The 14969-nt window shown below is 40.7% G+C and overlaps 1 protein-coding gene across 2 annotated transcripts in view; it reads right to left on the bottom strand.

Annotated features, from left to right (window-relative positions):
• BLNK (B-cell linker) overlaps positions 1 to 14969 on the bottom strand; it is a 201804-nt gene that overhangs the window by 35461 nt on the left and 151374 nt on the right. For both annotated transcript variants that reach the window (XM_019502659.1, XM_019502658.1), the window contains 7 exons: positions 12100 to 12152; positions 11275 to 11312; positions 9314 to 9470; positions 5580 to 5749; positions 4720 to 4801; positions 4162 to 4242; positions 348 to 373 (listed from right to left, as the gene is read on the bottom strand). In XM_019502659.1, the coding sequence (XP_019358204.1) occupies positions 348 to 373; positions 4162 to 4242; positions 4720 to 4801; positions 5580 to 5749; positions 9314 to 9470; positions 11275 to 11312; positions 12100 to 12152 (607 nt within the window). The remainder of the gene's footprint in view (positions 1 to 347; positions 374 to 4161; positions 4243 to 4719; positions 4802 to 5579; positions 5750 to 9313; positions 9471 to 11274; positions 11313 to 12099; positions 12153 to 14969) is intronic.

Consider the following 14969-nt stretch of genomic DNA (forward strand, 5'->3'; position numbering starts at 1 on the left):
ATAGCAGCCCCAGTGAACTCCTGCTGCTGCCACAAGCCCTATTTGGGGAACTTGTACTGAGGTGGCAGCAACCTGCACTGCCACCACAACTACAACAGCCCTGGCACAGAGAGGTAAACACTTGCTCCCCTTCCTGTGCCACCAAGGCCCCTACATTTCAAGTTATACCTCTAAGATAGATTCCCTTACACAGAGCTGGGAACCTCACACCATCTAGAAAATCTGGGTGAATAAAACAAGCTTTTCCTGCTCTTTTTGTGGAGGGAACCAGAACCATGAAGTTGCCAAGGGAATGGGGAACCAGTCTTAGTAGCATAGGCTTATTTCCACCTTCATAAAGACCTTACCTCCTCTTCAGGGATTTCATAGACTTCTGAAGGAAAAAAGAATATTAGGTAGTTAGCAAAAAGGGATTGCAGATTTGGGTTTTTTTTAACAGGAATGCAGATTGGAATACACATCAAAGTTACCTCTGCTTTTAAAGAGAAAATAAGATTCCTATATGTAGTGGTGATTCAAGGAAATGGGATTATTTTCACTTAGTGACTGAATCTACCTCTCTCAGTCACAATGAGCTGTAACTTACTCCTCAGATAGTCATATTTGTGCCCTTTTCATCTAAACATTAGAAAAATTACAGGAAGTGATGACAAAAAGGATAAAAAGCCCATACCAGCAGGTAGCAATTACAAGCACTGCACTGTATCATCCAATTTAATCTTTATCTTTTCCAGTCTTAAGCACCTGTAGAAGAACTGGGAACTACTTTGAATACAAGTGTTCTTTTCATCACCAAAATCCCCAAATACTGTAGAGTTTGGGAAGTTAGAGAGCAAACCCTAAAATAATTATTGCCCTGATCTAAATCCAGTTTCTTCAATTGTAGATGAGCTATGTTTTTATTGTATTAATGCTACAAGATCTTTGCTGAACATTGCTCAAACACCCACTAGGGGGAGCTGTTTGTTTGTTTTGGTTTTTTAAAAGTAATATTAAAATCTGTCAAGAATCACTTGTGTGGTAACTGATTTGTAGAAAACTGTAAGACTGGATGGTTGTTTAAAGATGTCTGAAAAACCTGTGATAAAACTGAAAGTCACTGAGATAACTGTTGTCCATGGGTTGGAATGTAATCAAATTACTAATGAAATGACACAATACTTTTTAAGAATTAATTATTTTGTGAAGTGTACATTTTAAACAGTTATTGACATGACTAAGCAGCAAAACTCCGTACTATCCGGCTAAAGGTGATTAAGTATTTATATTTGATATTTCAGATGAAAATATGAGTCTGCTTTCTATTTTCTTTCTGCTTTTACCTTCTCTTTCCAAACTAATATCTTTTCATAGAGCAGTACTCACACACTCATAATAATCTAAACCATCAGAATCCTTATAATCTCATTAAGACTTAATCTTGTTTCAGTATTTTAAAAATGCATTTTAGTTTCTAGATAAGGTGACCAAAGTCTGGGACATAGTCACAGATGCTCCACAGATTTGAGGGTAACAACAGATCTCTGGAACTGGAAGTAATCTAGCTGGAACCATAATGTAGCCACCTTAATGAGGCAGTGCAGGTGAGCTGAGTTGCTGAGGCAAAGCACTGTGAAACATGGCTATACTCTTTCCATTAGAACTAATTAGCTCTCAGTAGAGGTAAGGTGCCCCCACAGAGCAGACTGGTGTTTGGAGGGGGCATTTGGGAACGTTTGTTAGGAGCTGTCAGACTGGGATGAGTCTCTCATTTCAGGAACTCTTTGGGGATGCTGCAATGCAGTCCTCAAATCCAGGATGATTGGTTGCTTTATTTCTGTTGTAAAATGGGATTAGTGATTTTTAGTTTGGTAATTGTTTGGGATGTAAGTCCTTTTGCGTTCTATATTCTGTCTTAAAAGAAAGTAAAACATAAAAACAAAAATGAAAAACCAAAGCCAAGCAAACCAGCAAACAAAAAATAACACAATCCCAAATTCAGGGCAAGTGGATAATTCCAGCTTTAGTAATTCTTGCAATGCATTTATTGAGCAGGAAGCTACAGTATCTGAAATATCTATGCCATACCTATGTATCATAATTTTGTTATTAATATGTCAAGTACAATTAACATAATTTACTCTGTGTATAGAAGTGATCAACAAGCAAAGCTTTGAAATAAAATAGCTGGTGAATGGCCTTGGGTTAATTATAGTTTGTTTTTTTTTAGCAGAATGTGGAGAATACATAAAAAGGTTGATAAAGTATGGTTTCATTTTGTAGTAATTAGACAGTTACAAGAGGTTCAGAATCATCAGAGTCAGTGTTGATAAGCATTCAAATGAAATGTGTATTCACAGACATACAAGTCACCTGATCCATGTTAGGACTCCACAGAAGCCTCTGATATTTACATAATGGCCTGTCCTCACTGGGCTTATGTTTCTCCTTGCACATGCTTATTGCTTCCTACCTGCAATAAATTTCCTTGCTTTTCATCATTATGTCCAGTTCAGCATTCCCTTCCTAACCTGATGTGACACCAAGCCATCTTTTAGCAGGCAACAGAACAACCTGTTCCCTTGCTCTGGAGCAAGTGACCCCGTAAGCCTTTTGCTGGACAAATTTAGTAGTCTTGCTCTAACAGCAGGGATAAGAAATCACCCTGGAGATTTTTTGAAAACCACAATGTGCACAAGAACTGGGGATGGAGGTAGGACCTTGGATGCTCCATGACTGAAAATGCCACTGCTGGGCACTTTGGAATTCAAGCACCAGTTGTTCTCAGTTGGGCAGGATTTCTGTGACTCGGGCCAACTAAATAAAGTGCTATCCATCTGTAACTTGAGGCTGAAAGTGAGGTAATAACATGAACTGAGGAATATGGGCCACTCTCTGAATAGCAGCTTCCACTGGAGAGAACAGCAACCTCTCAGATATTCTGTCATTATAGATGGAGAGCAAGGTTCCCAGATGCTCACCAAGAAATTGTCAGCAGATAAAATAAATATCAGCTATTTAGTTGGTTCCAGGGATGAGGTAAGATTTGAGTTGATTCAGACATCTTTAATATGTCTGTACATGAATGACGTGCCCCCAGAGGTTGTGGGGGCATGGTGACCACCCACAGGTGGCAGGGGCATGGCGTCAGGGAGATTTTGCAGGTGGCCATGGTGATGTTGGCATCGGGGTTGGGGGGAAGGGGTTTGGTGACCACCTACAGGCACCGCCAGCAGCATTGGTGGTGCACACCCTGACAGAAGCACCACCAATCTCGGGGTTCACATGCACCTGAGTGCAACCCCTATGCATTGCCAATGTGTCTGTACTTCAAAAGGGATGTACTTCAAGAGTGATGTGGATAACCTTGAGAGGGTTCAGAGGAGGGCTACTCATATGGTTAGGGGCCTACAGGTAAGGCCCTATGAGGAGAGACTGAGGGACCTGAATCTCTTCAGCCTCTGCAAGAGAAGGCTGAGAGGTGATCTTGTGGCCATCCACAAATTCATTGGGGGTGAGGGGTGGGGTGCAAGACAGCAAGGGATAGGAGATGCTGTTTACTAGGGCACCCCTTGGAGTAACTAGAAATAATGGCCACAAACTGCAAGATAGCAGAATCAGGTTAGACATCAGGAAGAACTTCTTTACCATGAGGGTTGCCAGAATCTGAAATGGGCTTCCAAGGGATGTGGTGCTGTCCCCTGCCCTGGGGAACTTTAAGAGGAGACTGGACAAGCACCTGGCTGGGGTCATCTGACCCCAGTGCTCTTTCTTGCCCAGGGCAGGGGGTCAGACTCAACGATCTGCTGAGGTCCTTTCTGACTCTAAGATCTATGAATAACTCATTTCACATGGATTCTCTTTCTTCCCAGCCAAATAGATATGATCCCTGGAATCTACATGAGATGCTGACTGCCGGATACTACTGCATGGTAGCATTGCATGGCAAAAACTGTGTTGAGATGCTGCTGTGCAGTAGTAGTAGGTCACTGCACGGTAGCATCATTTAAAAGGCATTTGACAGTGCTACTGTACACTAACTCTGGTTACTGTGTTTATCTAGTGCTTGTTTATACAAGTAATAAATAACTGCACATTAACCACTGTGCAGTAGCATCTCATGTAGACATGCCCAGGGTGTATTAAACAGGCTCCTCTTATACTAATATAAACTCTTCATACCTTGAATGGCAGAAGCTGGAGAGGGCTTTGCAGGGATAGGAACTGGTTTTGTTGTTGACTTCATATATCTGTTCACAGGAGCTTGAAAAAAGAAATAAATGTATCCATGTTATGTTTATGAAATGAAAGCAACAGGAAGGTCTGAGTTCTAGCTCCAAATTCTCTGAAGTGTTGAGAAAGTGAGTGGCAGCAGAAAAACAGCCTTTGATTCATGAGATTAACCTTATTCACGGTGCTCCCACCTTGCTGAAAAGGTCCAAGACTGTCAACCTTGTGAAAAGTTGTGCTCAGTTCACTTTTCACAGAAGACAGTGATTTCAGTTTCCAGCTTGCCATATGTGCAAGCAAGGTAAAATAAAATGAATTCCCAAGTCCCTATTAACTAAAAACTTAACCAGTTTTTTGTCTTTATGGTATACTCCAATGAGTGGAGAATTTTAATACAGCATTGTTTTGGTTGAGAAGAGGCACCTCAAACCACAACAAGATTCTCAACTGGAAGCTTTGGGAAAAGAAAGTAGCATCATCCAATCGTCAGCTGAAATGATTAAAACTCACGTTTTGGAGATGGTGAACTGCTACTTTCTGTAGGCTCAATATAGTTATCATCTTCATCGTCTACTGGCACAACATAATCATCCTGTGAGAAATTCAGAAAAAGCTTTATCAGCTAGGCAGGTATTATCTTGGATACACTGTAGAGAGCAATCTTGCCTTGGCAGCAATGGACTAGATGCACGCCTAACAGTTATACTCTCTACGTGAATTTTTAAGGTTGGACTTTTGCTTCGGACCTGCATTCTTGTACCAAATAGGAAATGTCTCTAACTGTAGCACAAGTAGGGCCAGATTTCATTCTGCTTACTAGGCATGTAAACTGGACTTGTGTCTAAATATGATTCTTTTCTATCTTACTCAAGCCACTGGAAAACTGTTAATACAAAAGGTAAGTGGGTCCTCCTCCTCTTCATTGCTTTTTTATGACTTCATTGTAAGAGTAACATGATGGCTTTTTATAAAAGAAAATGCATTAATGGCTTGTCAGGACTTGAACATGGTGGAATAGAATTGCACTTAGGTGCCTAAGTCCACTTGGATACCTAATAGATGGAATAGAATATCACCCCTACTCTTTCTTTACTCTGTAAGCCCATCTCAGTGCTCAAAATTTCCCATGGCTATCAGCAGTATGTCATCATGGGTGAGGAGCAAATATTAAATGAGTGGAAGGGCTCTACAGATGATGTGGATAAATATTGCCTATGGAACTACTGTGAGACCAGCAAATAATTCTCTAATGAGTTGAACAATAGCAGGCAGGTGGGAAAGGCTAAACTTGTGGACAAACTAGTTTGTGATATGTTCCTGGGGCTGCCATTCATTTGTGCTGTAAAGATGTGTGGATCCATGACTGTTACCTCATCTTCGACACGCTCATTTCGCTTAGGTGGCACTTTTGGCTTTGGAGCAGCAGACAGTGATGGCACAGCTGGTTTAGATGGTTTCTTGGGTTTAGATAAAGACTGACTTGGTGTGCTGGGTAGAGGCTTGATTATGGGTGGAGGTGGCTGGAGGCTAGTGCGATTGTCTTTAAAGGAAGGGGAAAATCACAAGGTTAGTACATAATTGCTCACTAGTTACAAGTCATTTTTTTATATTTTTGTAAACTGAGCATCTTTACTCTGGCTACAGCATAGGTCATGTAACATTTTATAACTGGAACTGAACAGAACATGCCAGGTGCTATAGTCATCATGTACTGAAACACTTTTGTACACAACAGTATGTGTGAGATGGACTGACATAATATGACCAAGTTCTCTCATGCACCATCAAAATGAATTAGAATTATAGAAACCTAGAGTAATAGACAATTAGGGTTGGAAGGGACCTCAGGAAATCATCTAGTCCAACTCCCTCCTCAAAGCAGGACCGCCTCCAAATGTATAATCAGCCAAGGCTTTGTCTGCCTAGATCTTTAAAACCTCCATAATGGAGACTCCACAGCCTCTCTCGGTAACCTGTTGCAGTGCCTTACTACCCTCCAAGTGAGAGAGTTTTTCCTAATATCTAACCTAAACTCTTCTTGCTTCAGCTTGAGACCATTGCTCCTTTTCTGCTATCTGCCGCCACTGAGAACAGTCTAGCTCTATCCTCTTTGGAACCCCACTTCAGGTAGTTAAAGGCTGCTATTAAATCCCCTCTCAGTCTTCGCTTCTCCAGACTATTTAAGTCCATTTCCCTCAGCCTCCCCTCACAAGTAATGGCCCCCAACCCATTAATCATTTTCGTTGCCTTCTGCTGGACTCTCCAATTTGTCCACTTCCTTTGTAGCGGGGAGAAGGGGAAAGGGGCAAAACTGGACACAGTACTCCAGATGTGGCCTCACCAATGCTCAACAGAGATAAATAATTACTTCCCTTGTTCTGCCGGCAAGGCTCCTACTAATGCAGCCCAGTATGCTATTAGCCCTCTTCACAACAAGGGTGCACTGTTGGCTTATATTCAGCTTATTGTCCACTGTAACCTCCAAGTTCTTTTCTGCATAGCTGCTGTTTAGTCAGTTGATCCCCAGCATGCATCAGTGCTGGGATTGTTCCATCCGAAGTGCAGGACTTTTCACTTGTCTTTACTGAACCACATGAGATTTCTTTTGGTCCAATCCTTCAAATTGTCAAGGTCACTCTGAACCCTAGCTCTGCTCTCCAGCTTTTCAACTACTTCCCTCTGCTTGGTGTCATCTGCAAACTTCCTGTGGCATCACATCCTCTAGCTCATTGATGAAAATATTGAACAAAACTGGCCCCAGAACCAACCCCTAGGGCACTCCACTTGATACCAGCTGCTAACTAGATGGAGCCATTGACTACTACCCTCTGAGCCTGATGATCCAGCTAGTTTCTATCCACCTTACAGTCCCTTCATCCAACCTGTACTGCTTTACCTTGCTTGTGAGAATGTTGTTGGAGATGGTATCAAAAGCCTTGCTAAAGTCAAGATATATACTAGGAACAATGGCCACAAATTGATGGAGAGCAGATTTAGGTTGGACATTAGAAAGAACTTCTTCACAGTAAGGCTTTCCAGAATCTGGAATGGGCTTCCAAGGGAGGTGGTGCTCTCCCCTACCCTGAGGATCTTCAAGAGGAGACTGGACAAGCACCTAGATGGGGTCGTGTGACCCCAGCGCATTTTCTAGCCCAGGGCAGGGGGGTGGACTTGATAACCTGAGGACCCTTCTGACCCTAACATCTATGAATCTATATCATATTCACTGATGTCTCCACATCCACAGAGCCAATCATCTCATCATAGAAAGCAGTCAGGTTGGTCAGGCATGACTTGCCCCTGGTGAATCAATGCTGACTGTTCCTAATCACCTTCTTCTCCTCTAAGTTCCTAGAAATGGATTCCTTGAGGACTTGCTTCATAGTTTTTCTGGGGACTGAGGTGAGATTAACTGGTCTGCAGTTCCCTGGATCCTCCTTCTTCCCTTTCTTAAAGATGGGTCTATATTTGCCATCTTCCAGTCATCCAGGACCTCTCGTGATTGTCATGAGTTTTCAAAGTTCATGGCATGTTTGGTTAGTGGCACCACAAACTGCATGAGCCTGCATGTGGGGACTTGGTTCCTGATTTCATTTCTGCATGCTCAAGCAATACTCTTATGCTCCTCCCTAGTTGTTTGTCCAAGTTTCTACTTCTTATAAGCATCCTTTTTGTGTTTTAACTCACTGAAATGTTCCCTGCTAACCAAGAAATGTTCTTCTGCCATACTTGCTAGTCTTCCTCCACATCGGGATGGTTTGTTCCTGCATTGTTAGTAAGGTTTCTTTAAAATACAGCCAACTGTTCTGAACTCCTCTCCCCATCAAACTGGCCTCCCAGGGGATCCTGCCCATGAGTTTCCTGAGTCAGTCTGCTTTTCTGAAGTCCAGGGTCTGCACTCTGCTTCTCTCCTTCCTTCCTTTCCTCAGGATCTTGAACTCAATCATCTCATGGTCATTGCTGCCCAAGTTGCCATCCACACTTCCTCACTAATTCTTCCCTGTTTGTGAACAGCAGATCAAGAAAAGCATGGCTTCCAGTTGGCCTTTCCAACACTTGTACCAGGAAGTTGTCCTCACTCTCCAAAAACTTCATGTATTACCCTCCCAGCAGATGTTAGGGTGATCCAAGTCCCCCATGAGAACCAGGGCCTGTGATCGAGAAACTTCCGCTAGATGTTTGAAGAAAGCCTCATCCACCACATCCTCATTTAATTACCGGTTAACCCACATTTAATTACCGGTAAAACTTTCCCCACATTATTTGCAGAATGTGCAAGTGATTCATTAATTATATGTTTCAGTACTTACATGAGTAATATTTTGTATACGCAGTATCAGAACCTAATAAAATGCAAGTAATAAAGAAAGAGAGGGTGGGGTATTGTTGATCAATCTTTTTCCCATGGGCAAAATCTTGGTCCAACAAATAACAAAAATTCCTTTGTCTAGTATTTGGTTGAAAAAGCATTACTGTGGAAGGAAGAGGATGGTCTGTTAACTGTAGCGATTTAAGTGGAGTAATCTTCTGCTTATACTGTTTCTTAGGGTTCCTTCTCTGCTCCTAATTTTTAAGGGCAATCTGAGATTGATTTTTGTGTCTGTTATGATCCTTGCTTTGGTCTTCCTGGATTAACAAATAAGTATACTTGAATAAAGGGCTCCTTTAAACTTCATTCCTTTTTGAATAACCTTCAGTCAACAATGGAAAAAGCTGTCCTCCTATTAAAGCATCTTGGATTACATGCAAGGCATTCAATGCAATTTCTTAGCAACTTTCCAATCCTTGGTTAGAACTTCATGTTATGTTTTTCTAAGTGCCAACATATTTTGTACAAGTCATTGGGCCTTGTACAAAATATAAAAATTCTTTAGGTGAGACCATCAATATCATGGTATCTCACCCTCCAACAAGTCCATTATATCCCAGAAGCTCTGGACTCTGACAATCTTTCTTCTTCATGTTAACTCCAGAGGAAAGGATGAACTACCTATCATGTTGACACTATTTTAAATTCTTTTCTTTTTTCCAAGATGTTAATGTTTACGCTGCTAGTATTGAAAGCTGAGCCACTGACTCATATTATCACCAATTCCATAGATACCTGCATATTCTCCCCTAGAAATTGGGAATGCTGAAGGAATTTTCTTTTTTTCTTGCTCAGTTGGAGGTGGCTCATAGCTGTCATCGCCATTCTCTTCACTTGGAACCACATACATCTCTGAATCAGAGTGGTCATCTGGATTTTCATAATCACTATCCTAGAAAGAAACAATTTCATGTTTCTCACATTGTAAGATACTTGTGGCTTCATTCTTAGAAGTTACACTCAAACACCCCAATCACTGCATTATTTCATGAACTACAAAAACACTTAACAGTTATGAACATTATTAGATTGATGAATATTACTTTATTTAGTCACAGATTGACGATGAAGGAATTAACCCGTAGGGGGGAAAAAGTTTCCAAGTACTTCTCACTGCCTCCTCATCTCAGCTGGAGTACCACACACATTGCACTCCTTATTTCCTGCTACTTTCCGACATCTCCACAGACTTTCTTCTAAACTGAGAATGCACCCCCCACATCAATAAGCACATCAACAGCCTGGCCCACTTCCAGTGGCCCTCATGCTCACAAAATAGGATATAAAGCAAGGCATGTTCTGGGAGGAGGGATGGGTCATGACTTGCTTTTGTCTAATGTTCTGAAAAGTAGAGCTGGTCAGAAAAAAGCACTGCTTTTCAATTTAAAGCCAAGATGATTTAGTAAAAAAAAAAGTTTTAAAAAAGGAAATATAACTTTTTAATAATATCAGTTTTCATTCTAAAATAAACAATTGGATTTTGTTTTGAATCGATTTTTTTTTTTAATGAATAAGAAGACTAAACGTCAAAACTGGAATATTTTTAGTTGTGTTGAACTGAACTGTTTTGATTGACTTGAAATGGGGTTCTTTGTGGAATATTCCGTTTTTTCATTCCATTTTGAAAATCAGATTTTTTTTGAGACAATAAGGAATTTACTGTGAAACAGAAAATCCTGTTCCTGCCCACCTTTACTGATTAGACAGTATCTAGAAGTGCCTAGAGCCCTTCTACCTCCCTTACCTGACATGCCCATAAAAGTCCTAGTTGAGTCATTCATCAGGTGACACCTGGGAATTAGTGAATTTCCTAATAGTTAATATATACTCTTAACACTCTGTACTCAAATCTAGGAGTGTTCAGACCTGGGTTTCTTTACAGGGTCTACTTCAAGAAAATATTAAAATCTTCACATTTAAATCTGAAAGGAGAGAAAATGTATATAGATTACATGCTTTTTGGGGACATTGTGTGTGGCAGAAATCATGGGCTAACTGAAATCAATGGAAGGCTTGCTGTTGTTTTCACTAGAGACAGGATTTCACTCTATGTTTCCAAACTGAGTTTAGAAAATGGCTAACACATTTTGGGCATGTCTACACTGTAGCAACAGCATGTCTCAGCTGGGCTATTCCCAAACAAATCCTGCCCACTTGCATGCTCTAAACACCAAAATATTCCATGCAGGTGCTCCAAGGGCTCCCTCTGTGTCCACCCTTGAGACCTCTGGGGACTGTGGAGCAGCTTCATCAGTATATTTCTAGCTTCAGAGCATGCATGCACGCAGGAGCAGGTTGACAGGGCCTGTCCTGGCTGGGACATGCTACCAACTATGTGTAGGCATGTCCTGTGAATTCAACTGTTATCTAAATAAGAGACCATAAAAATAAGTCACTTAATTATCACACATTTTACATACTGATAAATAAGTGAATTCCATATCCATCTGCAAAAGAAGAGGCCAGAGTAATCTGGGGCCCCTTAGAGGCTTAATTGTTAGGAGCTACTTCCTTGCAAAAACTTCACCCACCAAAAATTTGGACCCCCTGGGGCGTGGGGCTCTGGGCGGTCACCTGGTTTGCCTTCCCCTAAAGCTGCTATTGATGCATGATTTGAAACTGAAGTTTCATTATTATCTCTCTTGGGGAATGTGTTGATAGAATAACTGCCTGTTATCCCAGGAGTATATACTTACAAAATCATCTGGCCATTGTTCCTCTTCATCTGCATGTTCTAAACCAAACATTTGAGTTATTTAGGGAAGCAGAATAGTAATCACAAAAACATGCATTTTAAGGACAGACTGAAAAATCTGATTGCATTTTAGTAAAAAAACCCCAAAGAGTCCCTTTAAAACCCCATACAAGATAACACTAGATGGCTGGTTCAGATCTTTTGAGAATTCAGGCCTTCAGTCCCCTGTTGTAGTTCCTAGGGGGATGCTGGTTAACAGTGGTAACATCAATCACTGAAGTTATTAGATTGACAACTTTTAGTCACTACCTGCTTCATTCTGCTCCTGTATTTTACTGTATTGCCTCTGAACAAAAAACTATCTCTAACGCCTAACAAGTAGAAAATAAAATGGATAGAAACTGACTTGTATGATAAGTAATTAAAGATTCACTTGCACTTGAAACTAACTTTTGGCATCATCATCTGGTTTGGTTTGGGTGGAAAGGAAATCTTTTAGCCTCTTTTTCCTCTTTATTTTCACTGGGTACAGGGTGGGCTCCCCTGACAGAAAATGGCTGGAAATGGGTCCTTTTCCCTCAATGGAGTAGGTGAAAGCTGGGTTAGTTTGCAGGGGAATTTGCTATCAGCTACTCATTACTGTTTATCCTGCCTCTGAGACAGTTTTCCATGGGTTGGCCTTCTCACATTTAATAAGAGAGTTGCAATATGAGTTATTGGTAATGGTTCAGTCTTCCCTTGTCTAGAAGAAATTATGAGCAAATATGCCATTGGAGCACTCGTAGGAAAAATATACAAGTTTAAAGTTCCATTAAGCCATCCTTACCTGAAGCATAATCCCTTCGTGGAACATTTGGTGGTGGTGGTTTATTTGTTAGCCTGTAAACAATAATTATTGCATTTATGATACAATAAGTAATAGTTGCTGGGAGGAAGCATTAGCCAGATGCACAAAAAAAAGCTGGTGACAAAAATTATCTGCCACTGAAGAAATATAGGTTATCATCAGAGATGCTTGGCAAATAGCTGCAGGTGAATGCTCTAAAAAGCTGAAAATAGCTAAAAAACCCACCCCCAGAATCTATTCTAATTTTTTTTTTTTTTTTGCTATGAACATTTCTTTGAAATAAAATGGCTTGAAGTTACTACAAAGTAGGTTTAGATTGAATATCAGGACAAATATCTTCACTGTTAGAACAGTGAGGCTATGGAACAGATTCCACAACATCCTTAGGCAGTCTCTAGCCTTGCAGAGCTCTACTCAAGAGCCTTATCTGTGCTCTGCTATCTTATTTTCCATGTATCATGCTGTTGGTGGTTGATGCATGGGGCTGGGAAGGGATTTTTTTCCCCTGATCCTGTTGCTATACGTGTCAGGTAGGAAGGGGGTTGGGTGGTTCTACTTCCTTGGAGGCAGTGTGTGTTGGCAGCAGACAAGGTTGAGGATTTTGACTTGGGTATGCCAATGCTCCTGCTGAGACTTCAACCTGGAGGTTCCTGGCTGGAGGGTCTTTCCCCCTCTGTTCAGGGTCTGCCTGGTTGCCATATTTGGGGGCATGAAGGAATTGTTTCCCGTGACCAGATTGGTACAGACTGGGGGCTTTTGCTTTCCACTGTAGCGGGGCGCATGGCCCTCTTCCTTGGATCTCTCAGGCAAATTTAGCAACCCTCACAGCAGCATGACATTGGCCATTGCTGTTCCCCTGCCTTACTTGTGGCAAATTAATGTGTTACGCCTTCCGGCTGTGTCAGGGTTGACTGTGTTAGACAATGGATTTGTATAGGATGGTTTGGATAGGGATGATTCTGCCTCTGATAGGGATTTGAACTAGATGACCTCTGGAGGTCCCTTGCAGCCCAACTTCTTTATGTTTCTAAACATCTCTCCCCTCCCATTTCCTCTACTCCAATAGGATTTCAGTGCAAGAACAGAAGATATAGGTATCTGGATAGATTGGGGTGTATCTTTTTTGAAGAAGTGATGTTTTTGAAGTCACAAAAACCCCTTCTAAGACATTAGAACTGGAGAGTACTTTACTGTTATGCTAATTTACCCTTTTAGATTTCCATTCAATCTGATCTCTGACCGGGATTTAAGTATTTCTAAACTCTTCCAGGGCCAGATTCTGCTCCTGTTCACAGAGATTTAATTTACATCTTATTTCCATTGTCTGTAATGGAGCTACTGATCTCTCACCAATGTAAATCAGAACCGACTCCTCAGCCTTTGTGAATTGCAGACGGCATGATAGTAAACATACTAACCAGTGGATCTTACATCAAGCATATTTCATTGAGGAGAATAATTTAAATAACTTTGGACTTGCAGTATTGAGGGAAAAGATTATTTGTAGAAACTAAAACAGTCTTTGTAGCTTTCTCTTCTTGTGCTTTAAAATTAAGTTCAGTCTTATTTGCTAAGTTGCAAGCCATCAGAGAGCCCTTCCTGAGGAATTTAGTGAAGTGATATATTTATTATTCCATTAGCACCTTCTAAGGAGAGAGATGAATTTGTGTTAAGTTAAAGTTAAATCCAATGGTGCATGTGGGACATTACACACCTGAGTTGATATTTCTGAAGAAGTCACATTTTGCTTTTTGTAATAATATAAAGCATTAATACAATTTACATTAAAATGTCTCTTCAGAAGAAGTTTTAATATAATCCAACAATTTTCTTTAGCATTCATGGGACTACATCAAAAGCCTGATCCAATGCCCATTGAAGACTTCCATTGACTTCAATGGGCTTTCAATCAGACCCCAAAAGAGAAGCTTCTTGGAATGCTATTCATTTGCAAAGCTGAGCAAATATTCACAATGAATAAAGTCCACAAAAAAACTTTCTCCTGGTCTTGAAGCTCTCTCAGGAATTGTGATTTCCTCAAAAGCTTTTTTACAGCTTATTGCAAAAATTCAATACTCAATATTCATGACTTGGATGTGTCTCTTACTTCTGATTTTTTAGAGAAGTCATATGTCTAAGTGTTATTTTTATTCCTGGAAGAGTTATGCAGTCACTTCTGGACCAAATCCTGATATGCACATTTTACAAGTCAGTTTCCAAGAATAATTTCTGCCACCATTCATATTACTAGAACTCAGCCAGTTAAATATTTTAAAAAGTCAATGCACATGAATGGATGATGCAGAGTTGAAGTGAATTTACTACCAAGCTCAAGAAAATATCCAGGGAACATTTTTTTTTCATGGCGTTTGCCCAGCTTTGCTTGTTAGTGATGTTACAGATAAAGTGTAGATGATTATTCTTTACCAAATCTTTACTGACTCATACCAATGTAAGTGTAACTTAGTTTGCAGGTAGTACATTAAAAAGCATTCTTAACACCAATTTGCATCTCATCCAGGTTAACGCAGGCATGTTAGAAAGAATAAGCGAGGGCCACCGCCAGGAGAGACACTTATACCAAATCTGGGCATAGAAGAGGAGGTTGATCCAAATGCAGCAGTTTGCTCTGTAGTGGATTTGTGCTGTGGTGCACAGAGACAGTAGAAACAAACAAAATAGTGGAGACAGAGCCAGTAATAAGAAGCTCCTTGGTTGAGGATTTGAGATACTTGACCTAGGCCACATTGTGGGTATTTGTAGGATAATCAAGTAGGAAAATGTGCTTCAATACTTTTTTTTCCCAGGCCTTGTAAAGCCTGGCTATGGCCCTGGCAGAAAATGTAAAT

The sequence above is a fragment of the Gavialis gangeticus genome, unplaced genomic scaffold, assembly GCF_001723915.1.
Source record: "Gavialis gangeticus isolate Ggan-Ray unplaced genomic scaffold, GavGan_comp1, whole genome shotgun sequence".
In the NCBI taxonomy this organism is placed as follows: Eukaryota; Metazoa; Chordata; order Crocodylia; family Gavialidae; genus Gavialis; species Gavialis gangeticus.